Genomic DNA, 20,567 nt, shown 5'->3' with positions numbered 1-20,567 from the left:
TGAAAATCGATTTTTTTTGCAGAATTGTACACCGAAGATGACGTCAATAATCAAAAACCAGCTAGTCAAACATTTATCCAAGTAAGTTAATTTTTGAGTGTATTGAAAAATATTAAAAATCGATGACAACGTCAAACATATTTTTTCTCAAATAATACCCTCCTTGTTTAGTTGATAAAATGGATGTTAAAATTTTTGTAACGCCACTGGGAATTTTGCCAAAATATGCTCCAAATCGCTTAAAAAAACCAAAAATATCTTGGTAATTGCTACTTGTGACAATAAGTATAAAATTTCAAATTTTTTTTGAAAAGTTTTACTATGGAATTTAATCAAGTTTGCACCCTCAAAAAATTCACTTTTTTTCAGATTCACAAAAAACTTGAAGCCCGAGCAGATATCCTTAGACGTGTTAAAAGGAAATAGTAAACTTCAGTTTATTGAAATTAACGAAGATGTTTTGACAGAGATTTTGGTGAGTTTTAAATGTACATGCTTTCCTTGCATAAACTCAAAATTTCAGGAGCTTCCTTCGTGGTTGAAAATCAAACGAGCATTCTGTACAGGTGTAGCTGTGAATGTACCATGGACCAAATTGAAAACTTGCCCAATTCAGATTGTAGGTTGTTTTCTTTTTTTTGAATTAGAAATTGAAGTAGACAAATTTATTCTCGTATTTTGAATAATTATATCAGACAAATTAAATCTGCCAAATGTTGCATTTTTGATAACGTTTTCTATTTTGTAAAAAAAAAGTTATAAATATTTTGAAAAGTGTCATAGTCTCACATAAACTCCTTTTTCATTCAAATTCATGCTTTTATAATCGTAAAAATAATTTCAGTTCATTGATGAAATCAATGTGGATGTGGAGCTTACCAATGAGCATAAAAAACAGGCAAAATCAAATCCACTTGGGTAAGCATAGTTCTACCATTTTCGAAATTAAACCCTTCACGTTTTTGCAGAAATCTCGGTGACAGCAGTTCATACGGCTTCATGAACAAAATCATCGAAAACATGTCTTTGTATATAAGTTCTGTAGAAATTAACTTTGATTCCGACGTATTCGGAGGCTCATTTATGGTTTGTGTTTGCTCAGCCGGAAAATGTTTTAATTAATGAAATTTTTCAGCTTCAACGATTGTCAGTGGAGAGCAGAAGTCCAGGATGGGCTCAAGTGAAAGACTTGCGTCAGACTAGAATTACGTGCTCGGAGACAAATAGAACATTGATGTTTAAGCAGGTGAATTTTTAAAAAGAAACATTTCTAGAATCAATTTGAATAATTATAAATCTAAAAATATCTCATCAAAGATGAATCTTAAAAAATGTGATTAGAAAAAAAATATTCAGGAAAAATACATAGTTGGATTTTTAAAATTTTCAAAAAAACATCTGATATTCAAATTGTTAAAATAGGCTTAAAATAAAACCTCCAACTTACAGCTTTCCTGGCATCTCCTTCGCATTGAAGCCTCAGCGAAAACTTCGAAAAATGAGCAGCGATCCAAAATCAATGCTCCATTACGATTGATCACGAGTGGCGGAAAAATTCGAATTGCATTGAAAAAGAATGTAAATGGTGAGTTTTTGTTGGTAAAGCAGAGAATACAAAAAAAAGTGGAATAAAATTGAATCGTATGCCGAGTTTTAAATGCAGTTTTGGAACTTTTATTGCCCATAAAATCATGGGAATTTTTTTATGTGTGTATATAAGAGCATATTCTGGATTTTGAGGAAAAATTTTGTAAAAAAAAAGTAGATAGAAAATTTACGAATTCATTTTTTTCAATGAAATTGATGTTCAATTAAAAGTGGACTACGGCCAATGGAAAAATAACTAAATCCCATTCCTGTAATGCTAAAATTACTAAATATCATTAAGAAAATTTCCAGAAGCTTCTGAAAAGTTTCATTGATATTTGGTAGTTGTAGCCCTATAGGAATAGTTTTAAACCATTTTTCCACTAGCCGTGGGCCACCTTCAAATTCATTTAAAGAATTAAAGTTTCAAGAATATTCAACTTTGTCTCCTCTGATCGAACTATTTTAGACTATATCTTTTCAAGCTTTAAACCCTTTCTATTTTAATCTTTTCCAGACGGCTCGGTAATCCACGCTAGAATTCAAACAATCCTCGACGACATTCTCTGGGTCGCCACACTTCCCCAACTCCGCTCAGCAATCTCATTTGCCAGTTACATTGCCAAACTTGTCAAAGAGTCTCAGAAAAACGATGTGATAACCACAAGCAGCGGGAACGATAATCCGTTTATGAAAGCCGCCGGCAACAGTGCGACGGCCGACGCGAGCACAATTTCCTCTGCGTACAATATTTTCTATTTTGACCAAACTTCATATCATCTCCATGTCAAGAAAATTGACCTACATTTATGTGATGATGCTCATACAGCCAGTGGTAAACTTTATCAAAGAATGATAGTTGCACTATACAAATTAAAATTTAGATTACCCACCAGATTGGGATATTGAAAGCGGTGCTATGCAAGTTACTCTATATCAAGTTCTCATCGACGTCTACCCAAAAGCTCATGCTCAATCAGATAGATCCACGTGGATGAGATATTCAAATACAAACCCAATTGCTGCTTGGTTCCGAAATCATTTGTCGGAGCAATTTCTTACACTTCTAGGAAATGCTGAAGGTAAAAAATGTCAATTCGCAGAATTCTTTAGAAGTGAACTTACATCTAGAATCTATAAATTGTTCGTTCTTTATGAATTGAAAACAGTTAAAATCAGTTTCATTTTTGCACCAAACAAATACGTCAGTAACTTACAAATAATTTTGTGTAATTTCAATATTACAGGTCAAACAACCCGGACAAGACTAGAACGTTGCTGGCCCCAACTAATAGGATTCTTTGTGGTTCTACGAGTTCATGACTTGACAATTCAATGTGTTTCTGATATGAACACAAAGAAGGACGCGTTGACAAACTTGTTCGAAAGTGAACGACACCTTCACTCACTACCGTCTGACCAGCAAATTGTGCACGTGGAGTTTGGCGCGTTTTACCACCCACACTCGGACAAGCTTCCGGTTCCAAACTCTGCTGTGTACTTCCAACTTGGTCCATTCACGATTTCGTTTGACGAACGAACGATGAGATGGTGCTGTTATGTTGCTCATGCTCTTTCATCAGCTATTGTAAGTTTCCAAGGGTGAAGGGGAGAATTTGCTTTAATTTCAGGAAGACGGAAATCTTATTCCTGAAAATGAGCTGGACATTCAACCACCAACTATCAAAGTCAATTTGGTAATGCCAAGGGTGAGTGAAGTGTAGCTTAATTATTATTTTTCGTGGTCAATGAGAATGCTACATTGATGTTCACTGTGTCCCAAGTTTCAAAACTTTTTCAAAAAAATAGTTGGCATATTTAGAACTAGGTCTTTATTATATATTATATTAATTTCAAAACACAAAATTAATTATTTACACTTTTCTTTCAAATTCCTTTTTTTTTCAGCTTGTCCTTAACCTGCCAGGACCATTCACAGATTTCAACTTCCCTCGAAGACTTGTTACGTCTATGTCAACACTCTCTATCTCATCAAGTCAAATCGACTTCAAAGAGAACAGCAGATTCCGCATTCTGTCTGAGAGCACAGATGAGCATAGTGATGTGAAAAATCAATTGATAAATGGACTCAACAAATTTCATATTTGCACATCACCAGTTTGGATTGAAATTGATCATGGACCACAGACCAAAGGATTTCCGTTTTTGCACGATGTTAGTGTTTTATGTTATACATATTAAATTAAAATATTCAATTTTATAGGTGTCATTTAATGGCATTTTGGCAATTGATAAAGATAAAGTGAATGTCTTGGTGGAGCCAGCAGAGGATGTTGCCGTAGTGGTCGACCATTACCAGTTTCTGCAGGTACGTACGCAAAAAAATATGTTAGGATGTTCGAAACTGTTAACTTTTGTAACATATATTATTGTATTTTCTGTTTTAAGGTATATTTTGTCCCTTAACCATATCCCTTCAAAGGTAGAGTAGCGCCAGTGGGTATTTTGTCCAAATACACCTATAACAATCTAAAACGACCGAATATCTTAATAAAAACTCCAAAAAATTTGAGATTTTTCATAATTTCCGGTCAAAGTTTGGGCAAATTGCCAAAATGTTTTTAAAAGTTTTTGAGGAATTCCAAAGCAATGTCGCACCCCTACAATGTTTTAATACTAATAATTAAAACAAAATTACAGTATAAAAAATGTAGAAAACAATTTTTTTTGGTCGACTTCCAAAATGATGAGCGACAAAAACTAAGTAATTGTAACTTTTGACATTAATAAAAAATTTTCAAAATTTTGTTGAAAAATTTTATTATGATATTCCTTTATTTTGAGACCATGGGAGTGGTGTTTAACATTTTCCCCACTGACGCTGCTCCACTTTTAACTTCTACTTGTCAAGTTTAATCTTTAAAAGTCGAAGTTTGCCGAAAATCTAATTTTCCAAATGACACTTTTATAGTTTATAGCTAATATTTCTATTTTGCAGTTGACTCGACTTGGCGACAAATTCACAAAGTTCCTGGACCAATTAACACTCGATATGAAGCACTATAACACAAATAAGCCGAAGTCAGATGTGACAGTAGATTTTCTTGCCAGCATTGCCAGAATCCGCTTGTACATAGTGCTAACAATGGGAGAGATTGCATCTCCTTACGATTCAGCTGCGATGAGCAATTTCAATCATAGTTTTATGGATCGACTATCAGGCATGTTATTGTTTTTTTATTAGGCACACAGACACGGTTGTCATTATTAATAGTACAAACAATATGAATATGGGAAAATAGAAATAACAAGAATGGTGGGGAATGCTGAGAAATTCAAGTCACAAAACACGTATGAAATTTGGGGAAAGTATTGTAAAATTCAAAAAAATAGGACAATGAATAATTCGTGAAAACTAATGTCTGGCTGGCTTCTCGGCGGTCTCAACAGTCTCTACTTCATCGTCCTTGCTGAACTCCTCCTCGACAGAGTCAGTCTTCGTTCTTGGTGCCATCCATGGAATGTTGCTGGCGAACATTCTCTGGCGTTCCCTGATTCTGGCTGGAACCTTTACTGATGGTTCTGTGGTTGTTGTGGTAGCAACAGTTGTCTCAGCCTCCTCAGATTCCTCGGCGCCTCCATCATCAGAAATGTACTCGGCTTCATCTTCCTCTTCTGGAGCCTCGGTAGTCTGAAAATGTTCAAAATTGTAAGTAGGTAGTTGTCAAATTACAAATAACAAAAAAAAACAAAAACAAACCGTCTGAAGGTATCTTGGCTTATTTCCCTGGGAGTGTCTCAGGAATGGAGATTTGCCGCTTGGCTTGTTGGAAAGTCTCCAGAATCTCTCCATGTTAACCTTCTTAGACTTGGAAGCCTCGGTTGTGGTAGTGGTGGTGGTGGTAGATTTTTCAGTGGTAGAAACTTCTTCTTCTTCTTCCTCGGTACCCTCCTCATCATCATCAACATAAACATCCTCGTCATCTTCTGGTTCCTCTGTAGTTGTGGTAGCCTTTGTCTTCTTTGATTTTCCTACAGTAGTAACTTTTTCAGTAGTTTCTGTTGTCTCTTCCTTTTCTTCCTCTGTGGTGGTGGTTGGAGCAAGCGTAGTGGTGGTAGTGGTGGTAGTAGTTGTGGTTGTAATCTCATTGGAGCAGCACACTGGTCTAATTGGCCTTGGCTGGGCTTTTGGACACAAGTCGGCTGTCTGGGCTTGCCATTCTCCTTTGCAAATAGTGTTGGCTTCATTGGTGAGCCAGATAGCTTCTCCACTGTTCAACACGTGGAATCCGTTCTTAACGCAAACCACTGGGTTTTCTTGAAGACGGACGGCAAGGTTTTCAGGTCCAGACAGAGACTTATTTTGGAGCGACATGATCTTGTTGTTGGCCAGGTCAAGTGTGTGAAGGTTGGGAAGATGATCGAAAGAAAGCTCCTGAAAAGAATTTGTTTAGATGGAAGATTACTCTCTTAAACTCAAACATACATGAACTTCTCTAATATTGTTATTTGAAAGAGAAACCATGCGGAGGAATGGAGCTCCTTTTAAAGTTTGTTGAGAGACTTCAGTCAGGCAATTGTTTGGAAGCCAGAGCAAAAGGAGTGGGGTTCCAGCAAAAGCTCCTGGAGCAACAGCACTGATTCTGTTGCTGTCAAGATTCAAATGCTGAATGCTTTCAAGTCCCTCGAACATTTCTTTAGTAATATCAGTGAAGTTATTGAAAGATAGATCGAGAACCTGGAGTTGCTTGAATTGCTCCAAGACTCCGTTGTCGAGAGTTTGCAGATTGTTCTCATTCAAATACAGATAATGAAGATTTGGTGTGTTCTGGAGGGCTCCTCCTTTGATTTCGGAAATGTTGTTTCCATTGAGGGAAAGCATGGAGAGGGAGGTGAGGTTAACAAAGTCGTTTTGTCTAATGGCGTTGATCTAAAAATTAAACATAATTTCAGGTTATAAGATTTTTGAAACTAACCTTGTTATATTTGATGTGAAGAGCAATCAAGTTGTTCATGTTTCTCACAGCTTTGCTTGGGAATTCAGTCATGCAGTTATTATCAAGAATCAAGTTCTGGAGAGACATCTTGACGTTGGCGAAAGTATCAGCTGCCATGCTGCAAATTTGATTGCATCCCAAGTTGACATCGATGAGGGAAGTCATGTTGACAAAAGCCTTGGTGGTGATGTTTTCGATTTTGTTGCATTTCAGGCTGAGAATGTTGAGCACTCGGAGTCCAGCGAGAGCTGAGGTTGGAACCTGAAAATATTAACTATAAATATAAATCTGGCGTTTTACTACTTTTTGATTACCTCTTTCAAGTTGTTCTCTGACAGAGAAAGCTCTTGCATGACATTCTCGAGACCAGTGAAGGCGTGATCATGGATCTTTTCAATTCTGTTATTGCTGAGAATCAGTTTCTTGATTCTCAATGTCTTGAAGGCTTTTGGTCCGACCTAAATATTCAGTTTCATTATTTATAGTCAAGTGAAATTGTTATCATACCTCAATGATATCTGCATTCTCTAGAGCCAATTCTCTAACTTCCATGGTCGTCGTTGTCGAGAGTTTCTCAACCATTCGAAGTCCGTCATGTCCACTGCACTTGATCACAGGCCCCTCTACAGTACTGTCGCAAGAGCATGCTGTCTGAATCGATGGCAATTAGTTAATATAGAAAGCTAAAATAATTATACTAACCTGATTTTGGAAAAGCTTTGGGCAAAAGGCCAAACAAGCAGGTAAAACTAATAAAGCCACACAAAGTCGGAGAAGCATTGCTGGCTAGGATGTCTCGTCTGTCTCTTATTGACTAGATACCACCCAATGCGGCACGTAATGAGATGCCCCGCAATCAAGATGGGTTATCCACGCAGAGGTATGTGACCCAAAAGGGGGAGGAGAGAAAGGAGCGTAAAGAGCGGACGATGGAGAAGACGTGGATGTGTATATGTGTCTCATTTGGTAGGTCAAGGTCTAATTGATGATTCTAAATGTTGGTTATCTCTCTCTCTCTCGCTGCGTGACCGGCGAGAAGTCGAAGAAGGCGACGACGACTACGACGTCGAGTATTGCAGAGAAGGATGAAGGGGAGAAATTAGATCAGTTCGTGTCCTTCGCGGACGAAATATACCGGTGGTGCTGTGCTAGTCGCGACACCGATGAACGGGGATCTTATCGGGCGGCAAAAATGAGAACTGTCCGGATATGGGTGTCTTTTTTTGGAAATGCAACGAAGAACTTTTATGAAGCGTGAAAATTAATATGTCCAAGTTATTTGATTTCAAACGACCGAAACCGATGGAAAAATTGGAAAATTGAAAAAGATAATTCTGAAACAAAAATTTGGAAGCTCCAAATTATCACCTGCCTTTTGTCTTAAATTTAATAAAAACGTCTAGATTCAAAAAGCGCATCATGTTTAAGTACACCATCCATAACCCATTTTTCACCCATTTTCTTCTATCTCATGTAACATTCCTCACCGTGTTATCTTCTTGATTTTCCTTTCCTGACCGGAAAACTTTCACCCAGTGTTTTTCTGAGCGGGTAAATTAGGTCACCGAATACTTTCTAAATTTTTTTAATCTTTTCTATTTGGATATAGGAATCTTGTGGTGATTGTACTATGCGAACCAATTGCAAGATTTCAATATAATAATTTAATAAAAATTTATTAAGAGATCGGCAAGTTTTTGGGAAGATAAATACATGTATGGGGAAGTGTGCAATGCAAACAAATGCGAAATTATTTGTAATAATTGCAATAACTGGATCCAGGATTGTAAATCCAGGCTGGTGATTCTTCAAATCGTCCAACTCTTCCTCCAGTGCCACGCAGGGAATTTTGTCTGTATTGAGTTGAAATGTACTCGCTGGTTCTAGCAGCACTGCTATCAGAATAAGTGTTCTCGAATTGTAGCTGTCTGAAATTTAAATTAATAAATTATAGCCCACAAACAGATTCAATAATACAAACATACCTGTGCTTACTGATACAAAGTCCAGCAATAACCACAACGAGCACAATAACGGCTGTGCCAACGCAAATGAAAATGATAGTTGTTGTGAAGAAGGACTTTTCGAGACGCGGTTGGAGAGTTGGCTCATTGGAATTTGAAGAAGCTAGAGCGAATTCGTCAATGTGCTCACTCTTGATATTAGCTTCAGTAGATGGTTGCGCCACTCTGAAATTGTTACTTTGAACATATGATGGCCAACAACTAAGCTTACTTTGGAGTGCTTCCAGGCTCAATGAGAATTGACGGAGGCAAAGTGTGGAACACTTGTGAAGTTGATGGCATATCAGTTGACTCAACTTTTTTCGACTCTGATAGGTTTGGACCTCTTTTCAAAAATGGTACTGGGAATGGGAGGACAACGTTTGGTCTGTCGATAATGTCAGTAGTAGAGGGAATTTTTTGACTGGTAGCTTCCACTGATTCTTGCGATGTCCCTGCTTCCATGGACGATTGGCGAATCTCATCTTCACGACTCTGAAATTTTTAATCATGGTTTTTTTGTTGTAAATATATGAAACTTAAAACATTAAGCAATTCGAACGTACTGGAAGAATTATTGGTTGAATTGGAGTCAACTCTTCCGTTGGTTCAACAGACTGTTCCCTTGTGCTTGGTTTGTCTAAAATGAATCTGGAATGGCCACGTGGCAAGCTTCTTGATTTTCCTAGATCAATTTGCTGGAATGCGCCAGATGGAATTTGCGGGGCTTGGTCTCCTGTCGTTGTATGGACGTTTCGGTGAATTTGCATTTTTGGGATCTGAAGTTTTTTATTTATTTCGAATTTCAAAAGCATATTGAAGTTTGGAAATGAAGCTTTTCAATGGTAACTCACTTGAACTAGTGCTGGCCTTTGTGTTGAAATTAACGAATCCGTCACAATAGGAACTAGCACTGGCTCCGGCTTCGGTGTCGGTTTTCTTCCACAGATAATATCTGGACTATCTCTGACATAAACCCCAGTTCCCTGCTGAAGCATGTGCAAATTTTCGGTGCAGACAAGCGGGTTCTCCTTTAGAAGAACTGTTCCAACTCTACTATTGAACGCGCTATATGGAGTTTTGGGTAGCTTGTTCTCGCTGAGGTCTACGAGAAGCAAGTTGAGCTGAGCCAAAAATGTCGTTGGTGCGATTTCGGTCAATTGATTTTTTGCCAGGTCAAGCATGACAAGGGAGGCTGCATCGTAAAATGCGTTACGATTGATGGTTTTGATCTGTAAACTTTTTACATAAAATCTTTTCGAATTTGAACCGCTTTCTCTACCTGATTATCCCGGAATGACACTTGTTGTAGATTTGGAAGACCAGAAATAATACCAGCTGTTAGAGTTTTTAGCTCATTGGAGGAAAGCACCAAAACAACAATTGAACTGTTGGTGAATGCGTTGGAGCTGATATTCGAAATTTTGTTGTGTGCAAGGTACAATTGCCGTAGTTGCTTCAGTCCAGACAAACTATTTGCTGGAATTGCTCCAATTTCATTATTCGTCAAATCCAACATCTCGAGTTGCTCGAACGTTTGGAATTGGTAGGCCGTCAATTTGGTGATCTTATTTCCAGATAAGTAGAGATATCTGAGACTTGGCACGTTCAAAAATGCTTGGCGATTGAGCTCATGAATTTGGTTTCCAGCAAGATTCAGTAAGTTCAAGACGGGAAGATTCAAGAAATTGAGAGCATCCAATTGCTCGATACGGTTTTTGTGAAGATGGAGGGACTGCAGCTGTTTGAGACCACGAATTGCTAAAATTGGGTTTTTGTTAAGTTAGGCAATTTTTTAAAGTTTTAACATTTAACTCACCTGAGGATGGCACTGCAGTCATATTGTTATGCCCCAAGTTGATTGTTTGAATGGAATTCTTCACATTTTGGAATGTGCTTGTATGAATTGAGAATATCTTGTTGCTTCCCAAGTTGATGTCATACAGCTGAACAAAGATGAAATGTTTGTTATCAAGTTTTATTTCCAACGACTAATCCCAAAATAATGAATCATACCTTATTGAGATTTGGGAAGATTTCTTGTTCTTGAATTTCCACAATACTATTGTTTGAAAGATCCAATCGAAGCAAGTTGGGTAGTCCTGCGAGAGCCGCAGCGGGCACCTAAAATTAAACAATATGATTACTGTTTTTGTTCAACTGAAAATCTTACCTTTTCTATAAGATTGTGATTCAATACCACCTCTTCCAACACTGGATTGATACCTGCGAATGCGGCATCGTCAATCTTTTTGATTTTATTTTGGGATAAATCTAGCCGTCTGATGAATAATCCAGAAAAGAAATTCGGAGGAAGTTCAACCAGCTCTGCTTGATTCATAGTCAATGACTGAATAAGTCCTACTTGTGCTTGATTTGTTCGAATGATTTGCAATATACCACTGGCAGAACTATTTGAACAGTCCAAAACAATTCCACTGTGAACCTCACTACAGAAGCAGGCTTGAGTAATGACTCCAGGACAAGCATTTGTGGAGTTGATAAGCAAAGTTGAAAATAGTAGTAGACATAGTAATAAACGCATATTGGATTGATAACCAGGCGTCAAAAGTGTTCGTTTTTGACTGCGACGCGGTTGGTGTTTTCGTGGTGTGGTGCCTTTGCAGTTTCCAATCCCCCCCCCCCCCCCCTCCCTCTCCGTACAACCGGCCAGCCGACGATATCCGCGCATTCAGGTCAGTCACCCCTCATATTGTCTGCGTCTGACGCTTCCGCGCGGTCTTCCGACGAGGTTCGGCCTATAATCGTGCGTGGATGGCTGTACTGACAGGCTATTGGTACGCGGCTGTACGCTTGAGGCATTTCTCTCTTCCTCTTGACTGTATGTGTGTGTGGATCGTTTAACAGTTTTTGACATTACACGGAAAAAAAAGATAGGATCGAATTATGCTTGAATGGAATTGGCTACTTTATGTGTCACATGAAAAACTGAATACTGATATCCGAGAGTGACTAACAAATGCAACAAATTTTATAAAAACTATATAAGGTAAATAAGGTCGCTTGTGGGAAATTTGTGCTAAACACAGTAGTACAAAACTTTTTAATGTCACATTAAAATGAAAATCCGCGTACCAATAGATTTTTGATTATTTTTTGTCCAGTTTGGATCAGCTGAAAAATGTGTGAAATACGTGTTTAAACATATTAAAAAATTTATTTAAAAATATAAATTTGTAAATAATTTTTGAACATAATATTTTAGAATTTTAAGACTTGAGAAGTGGCTTTTGACAATTTCTCCCTACCTTTAACAGCTCAACCACAGTTAAAATTTAAGACTGCTCGCACTTTTATTTGGTTTGTTGGAATTTTAAATTTTTCAAATAATTTAGCGAATGTCCCATAAACTCACCAAACATGCACCCAGAAAGTTCGCAGTTTCGCACCGCATTCGTTCGACTTCAAACTAGTTTTTTCCCCCTGTGCGCGCAAATTTTTTGGTAACGCTAATAATTATACGATTCAAAGCAACAATTGTTCGTGATTAAGGTATAGCTAGCTACCGGAATCGATCGTATTAAGCGGATTTTTTTTCTCTTTTTTTGGAGGAAAATGTCTGGAGGTCGTCTGTAGCTTAGAATTTAAGGCTTCAAAAAATTGGGAACACTTTGTAAACACGAAAACAAGTTTGAGCGTTTTGAATCAGAAATACCGAACACGGGAACAAAGGTGCAAAGTTCCTAATTGTCAATAAGGATATCATTCGACTACTGACTTTTGTAGATGAATATTGTGAAATTATACAACCTTAAAAATCAAAATACAGTGTGATTTTATGAGCATCTTACACTGCAAAATAACATTTTCATAAACCTAAAGCAGCTTTTGAAATTTAAAAAAAAGATAAAACAATATTAAAGTACGATCCGTTCTTCAAATACTATGCTCTGCGGATCTGGGAGTCAGGTACACTGTTTGGTGGTGCTCCCACTGAGCTACAATTAGAGCCATGTCCTAGCCGGGGACTGTGGCCGAGAATCCAGTCTTGGATTGCTCCACTTTCCAACAGAGGCTGGGTAAACCTAGGGGGTAAGGCTGGACTTGAACTCGTGACCTCCAGATTGCTAGCGGCCACCACTACCGACTGAGCTATCCTGCTCCTCTTAATAAAATTCAAGCTATCAAAAAGTGTACATAAAAGTTATACCTAATATATGAACTATTTGAATAAATATTATATGCTCCTTCTTGACTTAAAGTCTATTTTTCTTTTGGCAAACAGTCGTGTCCTCACTCCTGCGAAATCTTAGTTATTCATTTTCTTCACTTTTATGGGTTTATAAGAACTTAATTACTCCTTCTAAAGTCTTATTACAGTACTTCATAGTACTTGTAACAGTTAATCGCTCGATTAGATGTTTATCTCCATTTGACGCCCTTGAACTTCCTTTCTTCTCGACTCCACCAGCCGATTGACCTAATCTGATTGATGACTCACAGACATTTTCATTGCGACATTAAACAATTGAGATATAAGAGATCGACATGTACCCCAGTACCCCAGTACACAAGGAATTTGTTGAAAAGGGATAGGAAACCAAAAGTGAAAGGATATGGAAAGACAAAATATAGGTAAGTAAGTCAAAAAAAAAACCAAATTAAAACCACCAGTGTCGCGGTCGGTTGAGATAAACATTGTTATTCGCCGACGAAGGATGTCCATGGTCTTCTGACACGAGGGTTCCATCTCCACCGTACATGTTTCGAATGCATCCTGATGAGCTGATCGTGGAGCCAAACACGTTCGGTTTGGTTTTGGCCTCATAGGACAGGAATATAAACCTCATTAGATATCCCAAAATGATGCAGCTCACAAATACAACGAGAACAATTCCTGGAACAGTTTACATTTGATATTTTCGAACTCCATTTTTAATAGTTAGGTTAAAGTAACTAGAAGATGAGTAAATGAGCAACTATTATATGAATTTAGAACAAATTGCTTGATGGTTTCACCCAACTATAGCGTATTTCAAGATTCTCTGATAGTAAGAATGCTAGAAGTGTGACTCAAAAACCATGCCTAAAGTCAATTTATTAAAGCCAAAACATTAACAATATTTTTAAATGTAAGACGGACAACTATAAAATAAATAATTTAGTAAAAAAAACTTTTGTTTAAATTTAGTGGATACATTTTTTACCCCAAAATTCTCTTTTTTTTTTAAATCTCACCTAGAATCAATCCCACTAAAGCCAATCCATTAACTTCTGTATGCGGGTTTTGATATCCCAGCTGACTAGTTCCGTTGGAATTTGTAACTTGTTGATTTTTCTGTAATTAACTTTTACATACAAGGACTGAAAAATGCGACCTCTTACATATTGGAACTGATCGACAGGAGGCTTTGTGGTTTTGTGTGGAAGCTTTGAGTCAGTCTGTCGCAAATCTAGTCCGCTAAGGTTTGAAGGTGTCCAGCACCTAAATTGTTTCTTCCAGGATCACTTATTGACAAGTCTAACTCACTTTGCTGGTGGAGAGTTACTGGCGGCAGTAGTGACGTCACCATTATCTCGGAGCCATTTACGTAGCCACATTAGATCTTTGTCACAGCGCCATGGGTTATCTATAATTTTGGGATTTTTACTGTTCTTTTTTTTTTTGTTTTGAATTTCTCTTACTCTGAATTGAAAGTTTTCTTTGAACTGGTGACGTTTTCTTTTGCATCAATGAGTCGTATATAACATTGCTCGGTAATGATTCTAATCGATTACTACTCAAATCAAGAGAAGTTAGCATAGGAAGCTGACTGAACGCAAAATCATCAACTGCGTTAATCTGTAACAATTGCTTTAGAATTTTGCACCTGTGTTTTTGTTTGCTCACCGAGTTGCCACTCAAGTCAAGTTCGGAGAGCTCCGGTAAATTTGAAAATGTGTCATGGGAAATTCTGAACAAATCATCTTGAAATTCGAGGGGAAGTCCAAGTGAAAAAAGGTAACACAAAAACAAACCTGGTAATTTGATTTCTGGAAAGCAAAATTACTTGAATGTGTTGAACCTTTTGCAAACTCTTCGGCTCAATCCTGCTAATGGAACAATCAAAAAGTTCCAAACGAATTAAACTTGGCGCGTGTTGGAAAGCTAAAATACAAATACATAACTTAAATTGTTGTACTGATAACTTTCCATTAGCTTGGATACTTGTGATATCTTTGTTGTTGCTCATTGAAAGAACCTTCAGCCCTCCAATATGGAGGAACATGGAAGCATCGATAGAGGTTAGCAGATTGTTTCCTAGGTAGAGATAGGAAAGTAGCGGAGTCTCCGAGAAACTGTCAGACGGAATGAGGCGAATCTGATAAATTAGAACAATAAAAAAAAATACAAAAGTTAAATTGTTAAACAAAATACCTGATTGACTTCCAAACTCAATGATTTCAAATTTGGCAGTGGCAATGAGTTCCTAGAGATTGTATGAATCCGATTCACTCCCAAGCTCAAATCCTCTAAACTTGGAATGTTCTCAAGAGCTTGTGATGGAATTTCGGATAATAGATTTTTATCCAAAGACAATTGAGACAAATTTTCCAAGCCTAGAAGGCCGGTTGGGTGAATTGCAGTCAGGTTATTTGCGCTTAGGTCCAGTTTCAGAAGAGAGTCGCGACTGTGGTAGGAGAGGAAAGCATTATCTTGTACATACTCGATCAGGTTATCTGAAAGTTTGCAGTTTGTAATTTTTGGATTTTTTCAGAGCTTTTTTGATTAATTTCGATGAAATTCGATGAATGAGTTTCAAATCTAAATAATAATAAATAAATTTCTCCTTTTTTCTCTAGTTTTGTACTCAACTTTTTATTTTGGCACATCTGTGATACCCTGCAAAAATTCAGAAAAATTTGCATTGTTTTCCTTTGGCAAAATTTCACAAAAAAAAACTGAAGCGAATCATGTTTTCAAAATTCAGCTGCAAAAGCAATTAAGACGAGGGATGGGCGGCAAACGAATTGATCCGGCAAATCGGCAAATCGGCAAATTGGCAAATTGCCGGAACTGAAAATTTCCGGCAAATCGGCAGATCGGCAAATTGCCGGACTTAATAATTAACGGGAAAAATTTCAAAAAGGCACAGTTTCAAGTGTTTCCGTCTTATAGAAAATCCCTCTAAAAACTTCCGGCAAATTGATGTTCGGCAAACCAGCAATTTGCCAAAAATCAAAATTTCCGGCAAATCGGCAAATTGGCGGAAATGGAAATTTCTGGCAAATTGACTAACGGACACTTTGCCGATTTGCCGAACGGCAGTTGCTTTCACCTAGGCTTTTCAAGCACAGTGTATCTTTTTGCGTTTCACCCAAGCAACTCACCGGGTAGTGACAATATTTTTAATTGCTTCAAAATTGACACTCCTGATTGCGGAATTCCATCAATATAGTTTCCACGAATTTCCAATTCTTCTAACGAGTTTTCAAGATTTCCGGTAAAAGTGTTTGGATGGAAGCTTCGCAACCCATTATTTCGTAGGAACAGCTTTTTGATTTGAAACCCTTGGAATGCGTAGCCGGGCATCTGTTCAAATAGTAAATAGCTAATTTTATCGTGATTGAATACTAATACCTTTTCGATTGGTGTATTGCTGATGGTTAAACTGTCAATAGCTTGAGGTGAGTTCGAGAGTGATTCTAGGACTGCGTCCAGCGAGCTTCCTCCGTCACAGTTTATGCTCACAGCTTCATATCTTGTGGATGTGCATGTGCAAGGTTCCTAGATTTTTTATATTGAATTGAGTGCAATAATCACTTAAAATCTACCTGGAGCTGCAGTGTAGGACACTGTGAATACACCCAACCAGCTATTAATAAGTTGAAAAGTAGTAATCTCATAGCCAACACCTGGAAAGAATAAGGAAATGAGTGATCAGTGCAGGACCTATGAGAAAAAGTACAGAATGCTCCAGACTTTTGTTATCAGCAAGAAAAAATCACGACAACAAGGAAAAGTATTGACAAATACCTCGAGACCACCAAAATAAGGCTTGTAGCGTGTCAAGTGTCTTCTCTGCTATTTACTCTCGAGAAATCTCTACCACACTTTATGTCCGACAAGTGTGTTTTTTTTTGTCGTTATCCGTTGGAGTTCAAATAGTGGGATGAACTTTTAAGGTATTGACGAAATCTAACGGGGTCAGTGACCAGAAGTTTAAATAGGGTCAGTGACCAGGAGAACAAAAGGATGTATGATGCAAATTACAAAAAAGTATTGGTATGTCAAGTCCCAGAAAACTGTGTTAGAACATTTACAGTAAGTGAGCAATGTAGATCAAAAAAAATTTCGGTGAAGTAACAAATATCAAACTACTTGCTGCAAATCCTTAATTAACTTTAGTCAACTTTAGTAACTTTAGCTTAACTTTAGTGACTTTAGTTCTCATTTCGGCTTGATCTACGTAGATCTACAAAGAAATGCGGGAGTTGAGGCACATAGTTCTAGCCTGATTTTGCATGGTTTTTGGGCGAACAGTTCCCGCATTTTTTTGTAGATCAAACCGTAATGGGATAGCCTGACACTGTAGTCACTGTTAAATAGGAAACTCAGTAGTTGCGACGAATAAATATCATTGAAATTATAAAATATAGCATTTTACTTCAAAGTTTTTGATTTGATTTTAAATTTTATACCAGGTATATTTACTTAATAGCCTACTTAATAACAAGTTATCAACATATAAGCTAGGTTTATTATACATTATTATGGTAAGCATGCAAAATGGCAAAAAATGTTGAATACAATTAAAAGAGCTTGTTCATGAAAAAGGAGACACGTTTCCCTGTATCAACAACACGCGGCTCACTTTTTCCGAAACTGGAACTATTGAGAGAAAAGGCAAGATACACGTGAATGTTTGCTAGATACTCGGATGGATACTCGCATGGAATCGCGATGAGAAAAAAATTGTGGAAAATATTTTTCTGAATTTCTAGTCGAGCCAAGGGCTTTTCCTCGTTTTCCGCGCGGTACATATTCCTACCTCTCTCTCTCTCTCTCTGTGACTCCCCCCTCTTTTTGCCTCATACCAGCAGAGCCCTCATAGCACTTGACCCATTCAGTCAAACAAAGTGTATTTTTCTTTTTCACCGGGCATAACACTGTTGTCTGACCATAAACAAACAGTCACTCGCCCCCCCCCCCTTTCCAAGTGCTCATTAGATTGTAAGCTTTTCAAAATAGGCAACCGGACTGACAGAGACACAGAAGTACTGAGGTGGGCGCAACGGAGACACTGATGGTGAACATAAGCATCCGGTCAACAACGGCAGTCAAGAATAGGGTGACTGTACGCTTATGAAAATATTAGCACGGGCTTTTCACTGTTTTTGTGCGGAAAGAAGTTGCAGTTTTCGCTTGAAACAAATGACAAAGAACACGGCGTTCGGAAGCCTTTTCTCCATCTTGGGAGAAAAGGATATATTGTTTCCGTATAATCGAAAGATTATGTTGAAGCAAAGTGAAACATGGGTAAAAGTTGTCTCCAGCCGCTGCGACATTAACAAGTCGGTCAAATTTCCAATTTTAACTAATTTTAGGTCATTTTTTGAGGTGTCATAACTTTTTTTGGGAAGTTTTCAAGAAGTTTCGTCATGAAATTCGGTGTTTTCATACAATTTAGAGTCGAATTACAGCAATAAAAATTTCTACTACACCACCTTTAATAAAGTACGTGGTACTCAAAAATTACTTACTCTTAAATTGGTCCTCAGGTAAAATAGGTAGTGATCATCTTTACCTTTAGTATGAAAATACATTCACGTCATAACTATCAAGCTGGTGCAAGACTAGCTCAAGAAACACGGTATAAGCAATAAAAATTGAAAATATTCGGATTTCCATTTTTCGAACTCCTTAATTTCAACATTTAAAATTTCTAATTTTCAGATATTGCTAGCACAAAATCAATCACCAATGCTCACTCTTTTTCTAATGTTAACGAGATCAAAGTTATCAATGAGCAACCACGACGAACAAACAAAACTGCAACTCCCGAAGAGTTCCCAGAGTTCCCAAGAGGTGGAATAGATAACGGTAATACAAAAAATCCGTCAAATTTTAATGTAACACTTTTAGACACTTCGGAAGTTGCATCAATCGCAACATCTATCGAAGATGAAGCAATTTACGACTTATCAGAAATGCCCAGCGACGATCCATTTGGAATCCCAGAATATGCGGATGAAGCTATCACTATCGACGAGCCAGCGATCAATGATCGAACTTTTAGACACACAATGGCAAAACAGGTATGTCTTGTTTAATATTTTTGTTAATGAAACCTACTTTTTCTAGGCTAACTTATTCATGGTCACACTTGAAGATTTAAAACTTGCCGGAAATGTTGTTGAGGAAACACTGAAAATTGACGGTCAACTGAAAAAGTAAGATCAAAGATTATATACATTTGAGTTAATGCAACTTTTGAAGCATTCAACTGAGTGAAAAACTAGGAATCGTTCGAAGCGAAATAAACGATATGATGAAAAAAACTGGAAGCGAGCCGTTGGACCTGTCAAAACTACCGCCAACTTATGCAGCAGCTTTTAGTTTTCTGGCGCCAGCTAATGAGAAGGTGTCTCATGTTACTGTAAGTGATTTTTAAGCAGGAATTGCACATTTTGCGTTAATTTTAAATATGAGTATATTTGAAATAATTTTAAATATACACCGTCTATCAATTAATACATAATTAAAGGGTTTTTCGTTCGGAGCAAGGGCGCGCAACATTAGTGAAAATGTTTGACAACTAAGAATTTCTGAAAAAATAAAGTTTACTAACTTTTAAAGAATTTAAAGCGTACAAATGTGTTTTGTGGCAAAAAATTCACTGTTAAAGCTCAAAATATCAAAAACCAGCAATTGCCAAAATGTGTCAATTATCATGAGTTCCAAAAACATTGTGTTTTTCAACAGGGTTCAACATTCAACATAATATTTATTGAGCAAACTCGGTATTATTTTACTTGAATATTTCAATCTTAGCCTTGTACATATGGGTTCCTTCTTCTAATTACTTTTCCAAAAAGCCAATTTTTTTAGTTTAAATATGAACTACGTTGTATTTTAATTAGGGCTCCCATATGCGGCGCTGCAAACGCCGCTCTCACGCCGCGATCCAAATCTTTAAAGCGATGCGCGGAACTCAAAAAGTGTCGGACGCGGAGCAAAGTTTGCACCAAATGGGAGCCCTAATTTTAATTTTGAAGAAAATCTTTTTGTAAAAGAACTAATCATAGAACTAGTTTCTAAATTTCCTATTCCAGGTCGATGTGAATCAACTAAAAGCCACCATTGACGACGAAATTATTGCTCACTTGGGAGCATTTGCAAAAGACGATGTGATCACGGAAAATCGTCTCCGACTGGCGGTTCTTGTTCACGACTCTTGCATCCAGATTGTCGACAAAAAGAAGAAGAAACCACTTCGCATGAAAATCCAAGCTATGACCATTGAGCAGGATGAAGATTGATTTATTATTAATATTGTTATTATTGGATATTGAAAATATCGTAATTGAACTTAACTATGTAATTGCTTTTCTACTTTCTTTCCTTTTCATTTGTTTTTCTTTCCCATGATTCAGTTGTGATCCACATTTTGTCAGTTGACACGTGACTTTTCCGTCTTTGCCATTCTTCCCCCACACGCATACATAATCGCAAATTGCTTAGTTAATTAAAAATAAAAACGATTTTGCACACTAAAAACAGTATTCCGCCTGCAGTTGTAACACTGACTAACACTTTGGAATTTAATCAACCTGACTCACGAACCTGATGTTTCCGTGAATTCTGTGACAAATGACGTGATGTACCGGTTTTTCGTTTCTGCATTTGTCATACCCCATTCCAAACAATAATCTGCATACTAAAAAAGGAAAAACTTGTATGATCAAAGTCGAATTTGTTGTACACCCACACTTCTGTTATTCAAAAGACCAACACTTTGCGAGATCTAACACTGATAAATTAAAGTATCATCAAGTCAGCATTGTCAACAGTTTC

General features: G+C 37.3%; 4 protein-coding genes and 3 non-coding genes across 7 annotated transcripts; 4 read left to right on the top strand and 3 right to left on the bottom strand.

The window, feature by feature from the left end:
• The first annotated feature begins 22 nt into the window (after positions 1-22).
• bltp-3B (Chorein N-terminal domain-containing protein) lies at positions 23-20,268 on the top strand. Its single transcript, NM_078026.7, has 19 exons — positions 23-81; positions 370-475; positions 524-619; positions 845-918; positions 969-1,086; positions 1,136-1,246; positions 1,450-1,585; positions 2,105-2,422; positions 2,472-2,669; positions 2,835-3,175; positions 3,219-3,296; positions 3,496-3,762; positions 3,812-3,916; positions 4,547-4,769; positions 18,447-18,593; positions 18,636-18,808; positions 18,855-18,943; positions 18,990-19,149; positions 19,826-20,268. Exons 1-19 carry the CDS (start codon positions 38-40, stop codon positions 20,030-20,032), a joined length of 2,991 nt encoding a protein of 996 aa, NP_510427.2. The 5' UTR covers positions 23-37; the 3' UTR covers positions 20,033-20,268.
• Positions 4,746-7,502, bottom strand: sym-1 (Leucine-rich repeat-containing protein let-4). Its single transcript, NM_078025.7, has 7 exons — positions 7,248-7,502; positions 7,053-7,196; positions 6,860-7,003; positions 6,525-6,806; positions 6,035-6,478; positions 5,309-5,983; positions 4,746-5,239 (listed from the first exon to the last, which is right to left on the bottom strand). Exons 1-7 carry the CDS (start codon positions 7,323-7,325, stop codon positions 4,964-4,966), a joined length of 2,043 nt encoding a protein of 680 aa, NP_510426.1. The 5' UTR covers positions 7,326-7,502; the 3' UTR covers positions 4,746-4,963.
• C44H4.10 lies at positions 6,023-6,245 on the top strand. The gene has a single exon (NR_072549.1). It is a non-coding gene; the product is annotated as an Unclassified non-coding RNA C44H4.10 (non-coding RNA).
• On the bottom strand, positions 8,201-11,189 carry let-4 (Leucine-rich repeat-containing protein let-4). Its single transcript, NM_078024.5, has 9 exons — positions 10,722-11,189; positions 10,565-10,672; positions 10,368-10,494; positions 9,831-10,309; positions 9,403-9,780; positions 9,115-9,327; positions 8,781-9,043; positions 8,531-8,734; positions 8,201-8,473 (listed from the first exon to the last, which is right to left on the bottom strand). The coding sequence occupies exons 1-9, from the start codon at positions 11,091-11,093 to the stop codon at positions 8,296-8,298; spliced, it is 2,322 nt and encodes a 773-aa protein (NP_510425.2). The 5' UTR covers positions 11,094-11,189; the 3' UTR covers positions 8,201-8,295.
• On the top strand, positions 11,220-11,427 carry C44H4.11. The gene has a single exon (NR_072548.2). It is a non-coding gene; the product is annotated as an Unclassified non-coding RNA C44H4.11 (non-coding RNA).
• Positions 12,999-16,405, bottom strand: lron-1 (LRRCT domain-containing protein). Its single transcript, NM_078023.7, has 11 exons — positions 16,325-16,405; positions 16,131-16,277; positions 15,881-16,082; positions 14,928-15,229; positions 14,528-14,871; positions 14,400-14,463; positions 14,195-14,351; positions 14,040-14,139; positions 13,895-13,994; positions 13,748-13,847; positions 12,999-13,406 (listed from the first exon to the last, which is right to left on the bottom strand). Exons 1-11 carry the CDS (start codon positions 16,394-16,396, stop codon positions 13,171-13,173), a joined length of 1,824 nt encoding a protein of 607 aa, NP_510424.4. The 5' UTR covers positions 16,397-16,405; the 3' UTR covers positions 12,999-13,170.
• On the top strand, positions 13,057-13,166 carry C44H4.12. The gene has a single exon (NR_072547.1). It is a non-coding gene; the product is annotated as an Unclassified non-coding RNA C44H4.12 (non-coding RNA).
• Positions 20,269-20,567: the final 299 nt, after the last annotated feature.

This window comes from Caenorhabditis elegans, chromosome X (genome assembly GCF_000002985.6).
Source record: "Caenorhabditis elegans chromosome X".
NCBI lineage: Eukaryota > Metazoa > Nematoda > Chromadorea > Rhabditida > Rhabditidae > Caenorhabditis > Caenorhabditis elegans.
Note: the sequence above shows the minus strand (reverse complement) of the source record. Positions and strands in the feature narration are given on the sequence as shown.